Source organism: Ovis canadensis, chromosome 12 (genome assembly GCF_042477335.2).
Source record: "Ovis canadensis isolate MfBH-ARS-UI-01 breed Bighorn chromosome 12, ARS-UI_OviCan_v2, whole genome shotgun sequence".
Classification (NCBI taxonomy): Eukaryota; Metazoa; Chordata; class Mammalia; order Artiodactyla; family Bovidae; genus Ovis; species Ovis canadensis.
In genome coordinates this window covers 54296726-54310720 of record NC_091256.1, presented here as the reverse complement: position 1 = coordinate 54310720, position 13995 = coordinate 54296726, and the positions used below count along the sequence as shown (strand labels likewise).

The 13995-nt window shown below is 57.0% G+C and overlaps 1 protein-coding gene across 15 annotated transcripts in view; it reads left to right on the top strand.

The window, feature by feature from the left end:
• The window catches only part of PIK3CD (phosphatidylinositol-4,5-bisphosphate 3-kinase catalytic subunit delta), a 61450-nt gene extending 47505 nt beyond the window's left edge, over nt 1-13945 (top strand). For 8 of the 15 annotated variants that reach the window (XM_069545744.1, XM_069545748.1, XM_069545749.1 and 5 more), the window contains 21 exons: nt 2263-2491; nt 2616-2845; nt 3264-3443; nt 3755-3904; nt 4367-4456; nt 5425-5646; nt 6294-6390; nt 6483-6613; nt 7097-7147; nt 7241-7408; nt 7550-7671; nt 7870-8013; nt 8184-8283; nt 8445-8623; nt 8722-8834; nt 9043-9121; nt 9876-10043; nt 10791-10914; nt 11063-11208; nt 11417-11549; nt 12215-13945. In XM_069545744.1, the coding sequence (XP_069401845.1) occupies nt 2263-2491; nt 2616-2845; nt 3264-3443; nt 3755-3904; nt 4367-4456; nt 5425-5646; nt 6294-6390; nt 6483-6613; nt 7097-7147; nt 7241-7408; nt 7550-7671; nt 7870-8013; nt 8184-8283; nt 8445-8623; nt 8722-8834; nt 9043-9121; nt 9876-10043; nt 10791-10914; nt 11063-11208; nt 11417-11549; nt 12215-12352 (2994 nt within the window). In that variant the 3' untranslated portion in view covers nt 12353-13945. The remainder of the gene's footprint in view (nt 1-2262; nt 2492-2615; nt 2846-3263; nt 3444-3754; nt 3905-4366; nt 4457-5424; nt 5647-6293; nt 6391-6482; nt 6614-7096; nt 7148-7240; nt 7409-7549; nt 7672-7869; nt 8014-8183; nt 8284-8444; nt 8624-8721; nt 8835-9042; nt 9122-9875; nt 10044-10790; nt 10915-11062; nt 11209-11416; nt 11550-12214) is intronic. The other 7 variants (XM_069545753.1, XM_069545756.1, XM_069545755.1 and 4 more) reach the window with 3 other exon arrangements.
• The last annotated feature ends 50 nt before the right edge of the window (nt 13946-13995 follow it).

Below are 13995 nucleotides of genomic sequence, written 5' to 3'. Positions count from 1 at the left end.
GGCCTGGGTTCAGATCCTGCAAGCCTCAAAGTGTGGCCCCCCCACCAAAAAATTAAAAGATAAAAATAATGTGCAAGAATTCTTTAAAACCCACACTTAGAATCTACCTAGCTTTCCAAATTCAGCTCCTGCCCTTTTCATTGCATGCGTGGTCAGTCATATCTGACTCTTAATGACCCCCATGGACTGTGGGCCAACAGGCTCCTCTGTCCCTGGATTTCTCAGGCAAGAATACCACAGTGGGTTGCCGTGTTGTCCCTCCCTAGATTCCCGTGAAAGCTCCGGGGTCCTGGTTCATAGGGGGGCCTTTCATTCTCTCCATGACTCTGCCCTAGTGTTTGAAACCACAGCCCATCCACGGCTAAGAGTTTTACTGGTCTTTTGTCTTCAGAGCTGTCGTCATAGTCAACAGCATCTTTGGAAATAGTTTTTGGCTTTATTGAATCATTTTTATGGTGGATTACTGAGTCAAAGGATAAAACGTCTGGATGGTATTTGGCAGATGTCTTGTGACCTTTCTAAGGGCTTATCCCACTTGCAAAGGGTGGGACTTCATGGGTCTTGTCTGAGGATAAGGCCTTAGTCCCAGATTTGAAAACACTTGGGAGCAAAAAAAAAAAAAAAAAAAAGGAGAGACACAATGAACCATAGTTGAGTTTTGTTTAATTTTTTTTACTCTTCCCTTCCTGGGTGTTTATTTCTTTATGTTTTTAAATACTGGGTCTTAGTTTCGGCATGCAGGCTCTAGTTCCCTGACCAGGGATTGAACCTGGGCCCCCTGCATTGGGAGCATGGAGTCTTAGCCCCTGGACCACCAAGGAAGTCCCCCTGGGTGTTTCTATAAAAATTAAATTTGTTTTTTCCCTTTTCAAAAGTATATAGACACATTGAAATTTAGGAGAATAAGAAAAAGTTAGAAGGAAAAGAATTACCCATGATCCAGCCATATGAGACAACCACAGTTAACACTTTAGCTGTTTCCTGTTTTCTTTCCTATATAGTGTTTTTTTGTGATTATTCTCTTTATGAATTTTTATATTCTTTTTCTGAGTTAACATTATATCTTTTCGTGTTATTAACCTTATGTAAATATCATTTCAAAGTGAATTGTATTTTTCTGCTTACAGAGCTATACATACATGTTATTAAAATTCCAGTATTGCAGACACATTATTAAAATTCCAACACCACAGAAATATAAAACATATCAGTCCCTGCAATCTCACCTCATATCCCAATTCAATTTCAGTTTCTTAATATTCTTATTTATACCAGGGACCAGATAGTAAATATCCTGGGCTTTGCTGGCCATATGGTGTTTGTCTCGACTACTCAGTTCTTCTTTCTGGGGTGGCAGCAGCCATAGATTGCATGTGAGTGAAGTGGCATGGCTGTCTTCCAATAACTTGGCAAACAGTAGCTTGCCAAGTCCTGGTCTACAGTAATTATTAATTACTGTAATACATTCATTAATTGTTTTATGGGAATAATAAAATTATTATTTATTTTATTCTAATAATAATAAAATTATTATTTTAGTAGTAATGATTACATTTATTATTGTTTTTATGGGAGTGGGTTTGAATGACATTCACTGTTCTACAGCTTGGGGTTTCTCCCCACTGAATGCTGTATCTTGGAGTCCTGTGTGCCCTTGGTACAAGTATCCTTAGGTTCCATTCACATCTGTGTTCTGTCCCTTTGCATTGATGGAGCATAATTATCCATCCCCCGTGGGAGAAAAATTTTAGGGCCGTTCTCTCCTTTTCCATCTTTTCTGTGACTCAGCGGTGAGCACCTTGTCACTAAAACTTGGCACCCTGGGAACACCTCCACCCGAGGCCACACACTGAGCAGAGCCAGCAGAGGTGTTTAGGGTCCCCTCATTGTGTCAGACTTTTCTGAATTAGTGGCCAGCGTTGAAAGATCAGGGTGATGAGCTCCAGAGTGATTAGCTGGATGCCTGGAGGTCATGTCTGGCTGGCCATCTCTCAGGGTAGCCTAGGGGAGACCTGAGGACCCGCTCTCAGCTCCAGATGTTAGCACCTACCTGACCCCTTCATAGAAAGGCAGGGTCAGGGACTCCTAATGACCCTATGGACCCTAACCCTGTGGTCAGTGATCAAGACGTGGAGAGGGTAGTGGTCCTGGGATCTTGCCTTTGCCCCTACTTGTCAGCCTCCACCAGCCCTGGGCTCCTGTGGCCCCGCCCATGGTCCCGCCCACCTTAGGGGCGGGGCTGACGGTCCACTGTCCTCCCAGGTGTTATGGCACCGCGCCCAGTATGAGCCGCTCTTCCACATGCTCAGTGACCCTGAGGCCTACGTGTTCACCTGCGTCAACCAGACGGCGGAGCAGCAGGAGCTGGAGGACGAGCAGCGGCGGCTCTGCGACATCCAGCCCTTCCTGCCTGTCCTGCGGCTGGTGGCCCGCGAAGGTGACCGCGTGAAGAAGCTCATCAACTCGCAGATCAGCCTGCTCATCGGCAAAGGTGCCCTACTGGGGCCGGGCGGTCCTCCCTCGGCCGGGCCTGCCCCCGCCCCGCCCCGGCCCTACCCCGACCCCGCCCAACCCTGCCCCTGATCCTGGCGCTGACCTGGCTCCCTGCCTCTCAGGCCTCCACGAGTTTGACTCCTTGCAAGACCCGGAGGTGAATGACTTCCGAGGCAAGATGCGCCAGTTCTGCGAGGAGGCGGCTGCCCGCAGGCAGCAGCTGGGCTGGGAGGCCTGGCTGCAGTACAGCTTCCCTCTGCAGTTGGAGCCCTCAGCGCGGAGCTGGGGGCCGGGCACCCTGCGCATCCCCAATCGGGCCCTCCTGGTCAATGTCAAGTTTGAGGGCAGCGAGGTGAGCTGAGGCTCCTGCCTGCCCTGTGTGCTGCAGGCAGGCTGCCTGGTCCCCCTAGGAGACTCCCAGTCCCCCACCAGCCCTCCAGATCCACCCTCCTTCCAACAACATTGCATGGTATTTGTGGGGTATCCATTGCACAGTCAAACTTCCCACCAGGAGAGTTGCAAGAGGCAGAGTGATCGGATGGCTTTGGTCCTCAGTCTGCTCATGTATATCCATCAGATATTTCCTGGTATTGGCCACGTGCTGTCATCAGAGGCTGCCCTCACAGAGCTCACAGTTGAGGGGTAGGGTGTGCCTAATACACGCAGATGGGCCACGCATACCGCTGCCCCCGACCCCCCTGCCGCATGTGCCCCTGTGCCCGGTGGGCTCCCTGCAGGTATGGAGGGCTGACCCTCCCTCCTCCTCCTAGGAGAGCTTCACCTTCCAGGTATCCACCAAGGATGTGCCCCTGGCACTGATGGCCTGCGCCCTCCGAAAGAAGGCCACGGTGTTCCGGCAGCCGCTGGTGGAGCAGCCTGAGGACTACACACTGCAGGTGAACGGCAAGCATGAGTACCTGTACGGCAGCTACCCCCTCTGCCAGTTCCAGGTGAGGGCTGGGTGCTGGGAGGGATTCCTGGGCTCCCACAACCCTTGCCAGGGTGGGGGGTAGCGGTGGGGGAGCTGCTCCTCAGCCCCTCTTGAGCCCGGCAAGCCAGATCTTGGGGGTCACGGTGAGAGTGTCCCCATGTTGGACTGGCTCTCCTCATAAACAACGGAGGTGGGTGGGGACAGGAAGGGCCAGAGGAGAGACCCCACCCCAGAAGGCCTAGCATGAGCAGTGGTCAGCGTGGGGGGTTCCCCAGGTAGTCAGTGGTCCAGGGAACAGTTGGGGCCACTCACCCTGTGCCCCCATCTCAGTACATCTGCAGCTGCCTGCACAGTGGGCTCACCCCTCACCTGACCATGGTGCACTCCTCCTCCATCCTCGCCATGCGGGACGAGCAGAGCAACCCTGCCCCCCAAGTCCAGAAGCCACGCACCAAACCGCCCCCCATCCCCATGAAGAAGGTGAGCCAGCACCCTGCTCTTACCCTTTCCACTAGCCCTTCCTCCCACCTGTGGTCCAACCCTGAAGCCTATTGGGCAGCTCCGTGGGCCAGCAGTCTCCTGCCCAGTTTCATGCCTTTTGATTGCTCAGGATTTAGAATTGGGCCTTCGAGCTGGGTTGGGGGCCTGTCTGGATGTCCCAGGGCAGCCTCCAGGCCTGGCTCTGCAGCTGCCCTCTCTTCCTGCTCCTCCTGCTTCCTGCCCTGTAGGCAGGACTATGTGCCCTGCAGAGCTCAGGGGCCTTGGGGCCAAGGAGGTGTCCCTACGGCAGGTTTTCTGGTAAAGGATGGCGCTGTGGGCAGGTACCGAACCTGGCTGTAAATCTGCAAGACCCTCACCCCACCCTCAGTGGCCACAGGCCTCATCAACCTCCTCTGAATTCCTCTGCCTTAACTCCCCGCTTCTCCCCCCAACCCCGCCCAGCCCTCCTCCGTGTCCCTCTGGTCCCTGGAGCAGCCTTTCTACATCGAGCTGATCCAGGGCAGCAAAGTGAATGCCGACGAGCGGATGAAGGTAGGGGTGGGCTCCTGGCTGGGAAGGGCACAGGCAGTGTGTGTTTTCTGCAAAAACACGGTGGCTGTGGCCTGAAGGGGTGGCAGAGGAAGAAGGGAGGGGGGGGGTCACACGAAAGCCACCTGACCACATTACCCAGCATCCCTGCCTGGGGTGGTTGTGAGCGGCTTCAAAACAGGAAAGGGGGAGGGGGGTGGGCCGGCCAGCCAGAGAGGCCAATTCGCAGAAACCAGGCCCAGTGAGTTCTGGGTATTGACTTTGGTGGAGGTGGTAGGGCCCGGCCCAGCCCAGGGATGTGGAGCCTGGGAGGTGATGGACACAGAAGAAGAGCTGCTCCAGTGATCCAGGGGGCCAGGCCCACTTCTGAGTCATTCACACGCCCGCCTCCTCTGACCTCAAGATGGCCTGTGAGATGCAGGTTTTCTCATCCCATTTGCAGAATGGGAAACCCAGGCCCAACGAAGCCAGGGCTCTTTGGGGAACACTTTCTGGTTGGGGTAACTTCACATACGGGGCAGGTCTGTTTTCCTGTAGATGAATCACGGAAGGGTACATGGAGGCAGCTTTCTGACTGAGGGGGTGAGAGCACAGATGGAGGACGCAAGGAAGGGTTTTGGGGCATTAAATCCTTCCCTGTCTAGAGGGACTCATGCAATTCTTGGGTGCTTGACCAAGAGGGACCCCTGGAATTCCTGAGCCCCGATAGGGAAACTGAGGCCCAAAGCAGAGCAGCAACCTGCCCCAGGGTCCCACAGTCAGTGGGGAGGCGCTCACACCACCCTCCGCTCCCCATCACTCATCCCCCCTCAGACAACCAGGGCAGCCTTCAAGCACCTGGTGGGGGAGGTTGAGGCCCACTTGAAATGAAGACGTTTCAGGAAGATATTTGAGCCTTAGGAGGAAGGGAGCATGCATGGGGAGAAGGGGCCTGGCCTCTGCCACCAGTCACCTGCGTGCACCTTCCCCAGCTGGTGGTGCAGGCCGGGCTCTTCCATGGCAATGAGACACTATGCAAGACAGTGTCCAGCTCAGAGGTGAGCGTATGTTCGGAGCCCGTGTGGAAGCAGCGGCTGGAGTTTGACATCAACATCTGTGACCTGCCCCGCATGGCCCGGCTCTGCTTCGCGCTTTACGCCGTGATCGAGAAGGCCAAGAAGGCCCGCTCCACCAAGAAGAAGTCCAAGAAGGCGGTGGGTGGAGCTTGTGGGAGTCACTCCCTGCTGGTCCGGTCCTGTCCTGCAGCCCCCTGGTGCTGCTGCCCATCCCTCCCCAGCATCCCAGCTGGCACGCACGCATCCTGGGAATGGGGTCTGGGTGGGCCTGCAGACCCCGGCCTCCTCCCCATCACCCCACTGGCCACCACCTGCTGTGTGATGGTGCTGGAATCCTGGGCTTATGAGCAGGGGTGCTCGGGATATCTAGACCTGGGCCTTTGATCCTTGAGGGAACCCAGAGACCTCTCCCTGGGGTGGAAGGAAAAACGCAGTGTCCTCCCAGGGAGCAGGGAGCCTGAGTCAGCAGCCAGCTGGGCATGGAGTGGTGGTCGAGCACTGAGTCACCAGGACCAGGCTGTGACTGGCCACCGAACTGCACTGACTCACTGGTTGACCAGGGGCAGCTCTCTGGGGCTGCTATGTTGTGTGTGAGGCTTTCTCAAGAAGCCAAGGGTGGGATGTATCTGGGAGCAGTAGGAAATCAATGTGGCTGACCCTGCAGGCTGCCTCATAGGGAGTCTGGGTGATGGCAGGGCAGCGTGGCCTGACTGGAACCATCCTGCAGTTGAGCAAACAGAGGCCTTTGGGGCGGCTGGCCCTGACCCACCCGGCTTCTTTCCCAGGACTGCCCCATTGCCTGGGCCAACCTCATGCTGTTTGACTACAAGGACCAGCTCAAGACAGGCAAGCGCTGTCTCTACATGTGGCCCTCTGTCCCAGGTGGGCCCAGGCCAGGAGGGAGAGGTGGGAGTGTGGGGTGTGTCCGGACGTGGCAGCATTCCCCTTGCAACTCCGTCTGTCCCTGTGTCCAGACGAGAAAGGGGAGCTACTGAACCCCTGTGGGACCGTGCGGAGTAACCCCAACACTGAGAGTGCGGCCGCCCTGGTCATCTTTCTCCCCGAGGTGGCCCCTCACCCTGTATACTACCCTTCCCTGGACAAGGTCAGTGAGGGGGTCCTCGCCATTTGGGGTCCAGGGCCCACCCTGCCCAGAAACCTCAAGGCTAAAGATGAGCTGTTCCCACCCTGCCTCTGGGGCACCCAGGTCATGGTCCCTGCACCCTGTGAATTGCCCAGGGCTGGGGGCTGGGTCCCCACACACATTTGAGGGCTTCCTTGACTGTCTGGAGTCCTCACGTGCCCTAGAGTGGTGGTTCTCAACTGGGGCCACTTGGCGTCTCAGGGGACTTCCGGCAATGTCCAGAGACAATTTTGGTTGTTAAACCTAGCTTGGGAGATGCTCCTGGCATGTCATGGGTGGAGGCCAGGGATGTTGCTAAACGCCCTGTAGTGGGCGGGATGATCCCCACCACTGAGGGTCACTCGCCACGAAGGCAGCAGTGCCAAGGTGTTCACACCGACTCCCAGGGGCCCCCCAGGCTCTCCCAGGCCCCAGGGGCACTGCTGATATCAGGGTCACTTGCAGATCCTGGAGCTGGGGCGGCTTGGAGAGCACGGACGCTTCACGGAGGAGGAGGTGAGCTGGGGGCCGTGGGCGGTGGGTGTGGACCTGGCTGCAGCCCTCACCACTGGCCCCCCACCCCAACCCCGCCCCGCCTGTGCCCCTCAGCAGCTGCAGCTGCGGGAGATCCTGGAGCGGCGGGGTTCCGGGGAACTGTACGAGCACGAGAAGGACCTGGTGTGGAAGATGCGGCACGAGATCCAGGAGCACTTTCCCGAGGCTCTAGCCCGGCTGCTGCTGGTCACTAAGTGGAACAAACACGAGGACGTGGCCCAGGTGGGCGGTGGGGGCGGGGCCGGGAGGGGAGGGGGCGGAGCCCAGGAAGGGCGGGGTTGGTGGGGCGGAGGCGGGGAGGGGCGGGGCCTGGAGCCAGACGCAGCCCTCGCTCCCTCCCTGACCGCTCGCATCCTTCTCCAGATGCTCTACCTGCTCTGCTCCTGGCCTGAACTGCCGGTTCTGAGCGCCCTGGAGTTGCTAGACTTCAGCTTCCCCGACCGCCACGTGGGCTCCTTCGCCATCAAGTCCCTGCGGAAACTAACGTGAGTCCCGCGGGCTTCCTCATCCTCAGAGGGCAGCTTGGCCCCCACCGCCCTGGGCCTAGGCACCGGGTGGAGACTTGCCCTAGGGGTCTGCTCAGGTGAGGCGGGCCTCCCGCCCCAGCCCCGCCCCCTCGCCAGCCGCAGACCCTCTCCCAAGACGCGGAGCTCCAGGCCCCAGCCGGCCTCCCTTCTCTGCAGGGACGACGAGCTTTTCCAGTACCTGCTGCAGCTGGTGCAGGTGCTCAAGTATGAGTCCTACCTCGACTGCGAGCTGACCAAATTCCTGCTGGACCGGGCCCTGGCCAATCGCAGGATCGGCCACTTCCTCTTCTGGCACCTCCGGTAGCTGGACTCACCTGCAAGGCCACGGGGAGGAGGGGCCTCTTGCCTGCTGGCCTCCCGTTTCCCACCAGCTGGCCGGCCGGGGTGTCCTTGGCAGCCGGGTCCTATAGGGCTGGGAGGGGCTGTGTGGCCCCTCCAGGCGAGGCTCAGCTCCTGCTTCCTCCCCCCAGCTCCGAGATGCACGTGCCGTCGGTGGCTCTGCGATTCGGCCTCATCATGGAAGCCTATTGCCGGGGCAGCACCCACCACATGAAGGTGCTGATGAAGCAGGTGAGGTGTGGCACCCCACAACCCAGCCTGCACTCCATGACCCCGCCTGAGCTCCGCTTCCAGGCAGAGTAGCTCCATGCCCCATCGCTGTAGAACCCCGTGGGCCCCGCAGCGGCTCGGAGCCTGCTCCTCACAGGACACCCTCCCATCCTCCCGGCCAGGGGGAAGCACTGAGCAAACTGAAGGCCCTCAATGACTTCGTCAAAGTGTGCTCCCAGAAGACCCCCAAACCCCAGGCCAAGGAGCTGATGCACCTGTGCATGCGCCAGGAGACCTACCTGGAGGCCCTCTCCCACTTGCAGTCCCCACTCGACCCCAGCACCCTGCTGGCTGAAGTCTGGTAAGTCCAGGTCCCCGGCCAGGGTCTCCCCTCCCCCAACCCCACGCCAACCCCAGGCCTTGGGGAGGGCCGGCTGCTGACTGCTCTCTGCCCCTTAGCGTGGAGCAGTGCACCTTCATGGACTCCAAGATGAAACCCCTGTGGGTCATGTACAGCAACGAGGAGGCAGGCAGCGATGGCACCGTGGGCATCATCTTTAAGAATGGGGACGGTGAGCAGGCGGGCCCCAGGGAGGCCATGGCTTCCACACACCCTGCCATACTGCCCTGGGTGGGGAGGGGGACCCTGCTGGGGGTGGAGGACTCCTGGAAGGTGAGCTGAGGAAAAGACAGAGTCCCGGGACTCGGGGGCCTGGGCACGGCTGGGATTGGTAAACCCACTGGAAACTCATGCTGTTCCTCCCCGGGGCGACTGTGCAGACCTCCGCCAGGACATGCTGACCCTGCAGATGATCCAGCTCATGGACATTCTGTGGAAGCAGGAGGGCTTGGACCTGAGGTGAGAGGCCTTCCAGTCATCCACGTGTGCCCGTGCCAGGCCTAGGACTGTATCCTGTTGCAGGGGTCCCCTGTCAAAGCTGACATGACTGCCTCAACCTGAAATAAGACTGGCTGGTCTAAGAAGAATTTTGTTGTTTTTGTTTAGTCACTAAGTCATGTTCAACTCTTTTGTGACCCCGTGGACTATAGCCCACCAGGCTCCTCTGTCCATGGGATTTCCAGGCAAGAATACTGGAATGGGTTGCCATTTCACCCTTTAAGGGAGCTTCCCCACCCAGGGATAGAACCCCTGTCTCCTGCATTGACAGGCGGATTCTTGACCACTAAGCCACCCAGAGGGACCAGTTTAAAACTCAGGGTCAGGGAGGCAATAGGGCCACAGGATGAGGATAGAGAATGCCAGCCCTGGCCAGTGGCACCTGTCTCCCTCTATGGTTTCCTTTGCCCCCCAGCATCCCTGGCTTTCTGCTCCATCTTCTCCATCCAGTCATGGGGATTTTTCTTTTTGAACAAACATGGGCTTAGCCAAGGTGCTGACTTTTCCTCTCTGCATCTTGGGTTCTGGTATGACCTCTCTAAGGAACTTTCCCTGGAGCCCTGGGAATCAAGGGCTCCTCCCCAGCACCTCCTCTTTTGCAGCAACTTGAGTAGCATCTCCTTTGGCTTTTGTGGGTTAAGCTCCTCAGGGTCAAACAGCCCTTGGGACAGCCCTTGACCACTATGTCTGCCTGCCCCTCCTCCCACCCGGCTAGGATGACCCCCTACGGCTGCCTCTCCACTGGGGACCGCACAGGCCTTATTGAGGTGGTGCTTCACTCGGACACCATTGCCAACATCCAGCTGAACAAGAGCAACATGGCGGCCACGGCCGCCTTCAATAAGGATGCTCTGCTCAACTGGCTCAAGTCCAAGAACCCGGGGTAGGTTTTGGGCCCTCGGGACAGACACCCTCTCCTTCCCAAGGGGTGGAGTTTGGGAATCAAAGGCAAGAAGGGCTTGTGACAGTCTCTGGGGCTTCTTGCTCAGCCGAGGACCATCCCATAGACACTGTTGAGAGGTGGGGCAAGTCTCTGTTCCCATAGGTATAGGTTAGTTACTGCCATGTAACAACCACTCTGAACTTTGCTGCTGCTGCTGCTGCTAAGTCACTTCAGTCATATCTGCACCAGGCTCCTCTGTCCATGGGATTCTCCAGGCGAGAATACTGGAGTGGGTTGCCATACTCTTCTCCAGGGATCTTCCCGACCCAGGGATCTTATGTCTCCTGCACTGGCAGGCAGTTTCTTTACCTCTAGCACCACCTGGGAAGCGTTCCCTCGCCTCCAAACTTCAGGAGCATAAGTCACAAATCTGCAACTTGAGCTGGCTCAGCTGAGTGGTTCTTCTGCTGGAATCACTCAAGTAGCTAATCTCATCAGGTAGCTTGATTTGCCTGGAGGGTGGCGCATCTGGGGCCTCTCTTGCCTTAGCTTCACTCTGTGGCAGTGAAGAAGGTTCAGGAGCCATAAAGTGCCTTAAGGACCCAGCTCCAGAATGCGCCCAGCATCACTTCCTCCATGTTCCATTTGTGCAAGCAAGTCACAAGGCCAGAGTAGAGGGAAGGGGACAAGGACTTAGTAGAAGAAGCTGCAAAGTGGCGTGGCCATGGTTTCCTTCCCCAACCCCAGGGAGGCCCTGGATCGAGCCATTGAGGAGTTCACCCTCTCCTGTGCTGGCTACTGTGTGGCCACCTATGTGCTGGGCATCGGCGATCGCCACAGCGACAACATCATGATCCGAGAGAACGGGCAGGTGGGTGCCTGTTGGCTGGCCCCAGGCCCTGGCCTTTCTGCTCTGCACAGAGCTACCGGCAGAACCCCCTCCAAACCCTCCCAGCTCCTTTGGGCCAGGCACCCTCCTTTCTGACTCCTTTTCGGTCTTTGCTCTCCCCTCCCCTCAGCTGTTCCACATTGATTTCGGCCACTTTCTGGGGAATTTCAAGACCAAGTTTGGAATCAACCGTGAGCGGGTCCCGTTCATCCTCACCTATGACTTTGTCCACGTGATCCAGCAGGGGAAGACGAATAATAGTGAGAAGTTTGAAAGGTGGGAGTGCCTCAGACCCCTCGTGGTGCTGGGGGCCCCAGGTGGAGTCAGCTCATCCCTGGAAGGGACAGTGCTGGGGGTGGGTTAGAGGAAGCTGGGGCTTTGTGTACATGGCTCTTTCCAGGGCAAGAGTAGGCTGGCCGGCTGGCTGGCTTGGGTGGAAGTGGCCAGGAGGACCCAAAACCCCCTCCCCGGCCTCTCCCCGCAGGTTCCGGGGCTATTGTGAGACGGCCTACACCATCCTGCGGCGCCATGGGCTCCTTTTCCTCCACCTCTTTGCCCTGATGCGGGCGGCAGGCCTGCCTGAGCTCAGCTGCTCCAAAGACATCCAGTATCTCAAGGTAAAGGCCAGGGCAGGGCCCCACCGGGCAGGAGACCAGGGAGCCCAACTTCCTGGGGCCCCCCAACCCCCAGGTGTGATGGACCCACAGGGCCCATCAGCCTGGGACCTGGATCTGGCAGGAAGCAGCCGGCATTAGCCCGTGTTCTGCTGGTACCTCCTTTGGCCCACCCGCCCGTCCTCCACAGGCTGAGGGTATTTCCACTTGCACAGGCGGGTTCCCTCTGTAGTTAAAAGATATTTTTCCTTCCTGTGTCTTTCCAGTCTGTGAGACTCTGGGGTGGGGAGTGCAGGGCGGTGGGGCCACAGCCCCTGTCTGGTGTTCTCTTTGGTGCCCAGTTCCCGGGATGCAGCGGCTCCCCTGCTTCCTCCTCCGGCCAGCTTCCAGGGGAGAAGGCCAGGTCCTGTCCACATGGGGATTTGGGGCCAAGACCTCCTGGCACAAGCTGACATCTTATTTTGAGGATGGGTTGGGGGGCTTCCTTGGTTTGGGGTCAGAAGGAAGAAGCTCTTCCCCAGAGAGATGTTGTGGGGTGCTCTCCTGACTCCTCTGTGAGGAGGGGGTGTTACCTGCCCAGAGAGGGCAGAGGTGCAGGAGGGCTGGGGTCCCTGTTGAGCAGGGCCCAGCCCATCAAGGGGACACCCATTCCTTTGATTTTGCCCCAGGATTCTCTGGCATTGGGGAAAACGGAGGAGGAGGCTCTGAAGCACTTCCGAGTGAAGTTTAATGAAGCCCTCCGGGAAAGCTGGAAAACCAAAGTGAACTGGCTGGCCCACAACGTGTCCAAAGATAACAGGCAATAATAGCCCCTCCCAGCCCTGCGCCTGGAGACGAGCAAACTGTCAGTCTTGGGAGGCGAGCACCCTCAGCTACCCTCCAGGGCCAAAAGGTTGGACTGCATCCTTGGGAAAGAACCTACACGACTGCCTTTTGTTTACACTGGTTATTTATTTATGACTTGAAATGTTGCAGGAACTGAACAGCCATAGAAATGTACCCTAGAGCAGGGGCGGGGCGCTGTCCTCCGCGTGCCCATCAGAGCCCTGGGCTTTGATGGGAAGACACTGTGAGCCACACACCTCAGGCTGCATCTTGCCGAGGGTCTGTAACCTCAAGTCTTCCAGCTGGTGGATCTGGAGCCAGCCAAGACTCCTCTCTCCTGCGCGAGGGCTGTCTCCTCCCCAGGCTCCCACTGCGCTGCACACGTGTCCACGCCTGGCGGTCCAGACAGGGCGCCCACGCCTGCTCACCACCTCCACCTGCGTGCTTTCCACTGACTGAGTTCTGGGCAGTTCCCAGAGGCAGCCTGGGTGCCCTCCAGATTCAGGGAGGGTACTTCTGGATACGGGAATTCTCATCTCTGCTGTAAAGCGATTTTGTTTGCGGGTAAGAAAAAAAAGTAACCCAACTACTTACTGACCTCTGTAGCTCGGGGTGAAGGTGGGGGGATGGCCCTAGCCCCCATTAGTAGAGCGCACACTGGTTCTCAAGCCACATTAGAAAGACGAGAGCTTGACTGAGCTCACCCTGGTCATGGATCAAGAGGCAAGCTGGTGCAATTGTATGTAACCTCTCTCCCCCAAAGCAGGTTTTAGGTAGTGAAAGACCTACCTCCTCTCCGAAACACTCACTTTTGAGACTCTGCTCCGTGGACCTAGGTAGCAGAGGCATGAGTCAGGGGTGTGGGGGCATCTTTTCCTCGGACAGTACTTAGCCAGAAAATGGTTCAGGCTCAGCCTTGGGTACATCTGAGGAGCTTCAGGAATGCAGGTCCCTGGGCCTCTGTCGGCCTTTTGGAGCTAACTCTGGAGACAGGGCTAAGAATCTGGGTTTCCAGTACCCCACGGGTGGGCATAATGGAATCAGCAGCTTACTGGGGACCCACAAGGCAACACCACTTACCTCTCAATGGCCTTGCAAAGCTCAGCAGTGCCAGAGGTAACTGTCCTCTCAACAGCCCAAGCACACAGCTTCCAGAAGAGCCCAGGGGACTAGCCTGTTTCTCTGTTCATTAGAGGTGGCTGAGCCGCATTGGCCCTAGAAATCCATGCCACCCACAAAGCTCCACTGACCAGACCCTGGTTCCCAACTAAGTGCTGAATTCATCACACCCACCTCACCTGTCTGGGAATAGGAAAAGCTGAGTGTACATCTGTCTATTTATTTAAATGTCTGTTCTTCCTGGCATGGACAGCACACTGTGTATACACAGCAATGTTTGGTTTGGATGCATGGCCTGTGTGCCCAGCAAGAAAAGTATTTTCTATGTTTTTTTTTTTAAACCATTTGATGTTTCTGTATGTGGAAGGTGAGTTCGACGTAACTGATGAAGGTTCAGACCAGTAATCTGAAACCTTGAAGTGAGAGGTAAAAACAGATTAAAAGAAACAAAAGCCTTTGTATGTTATGTTCTTGGCTCAGAAAGAAACCAAGGGAATGTAGGATT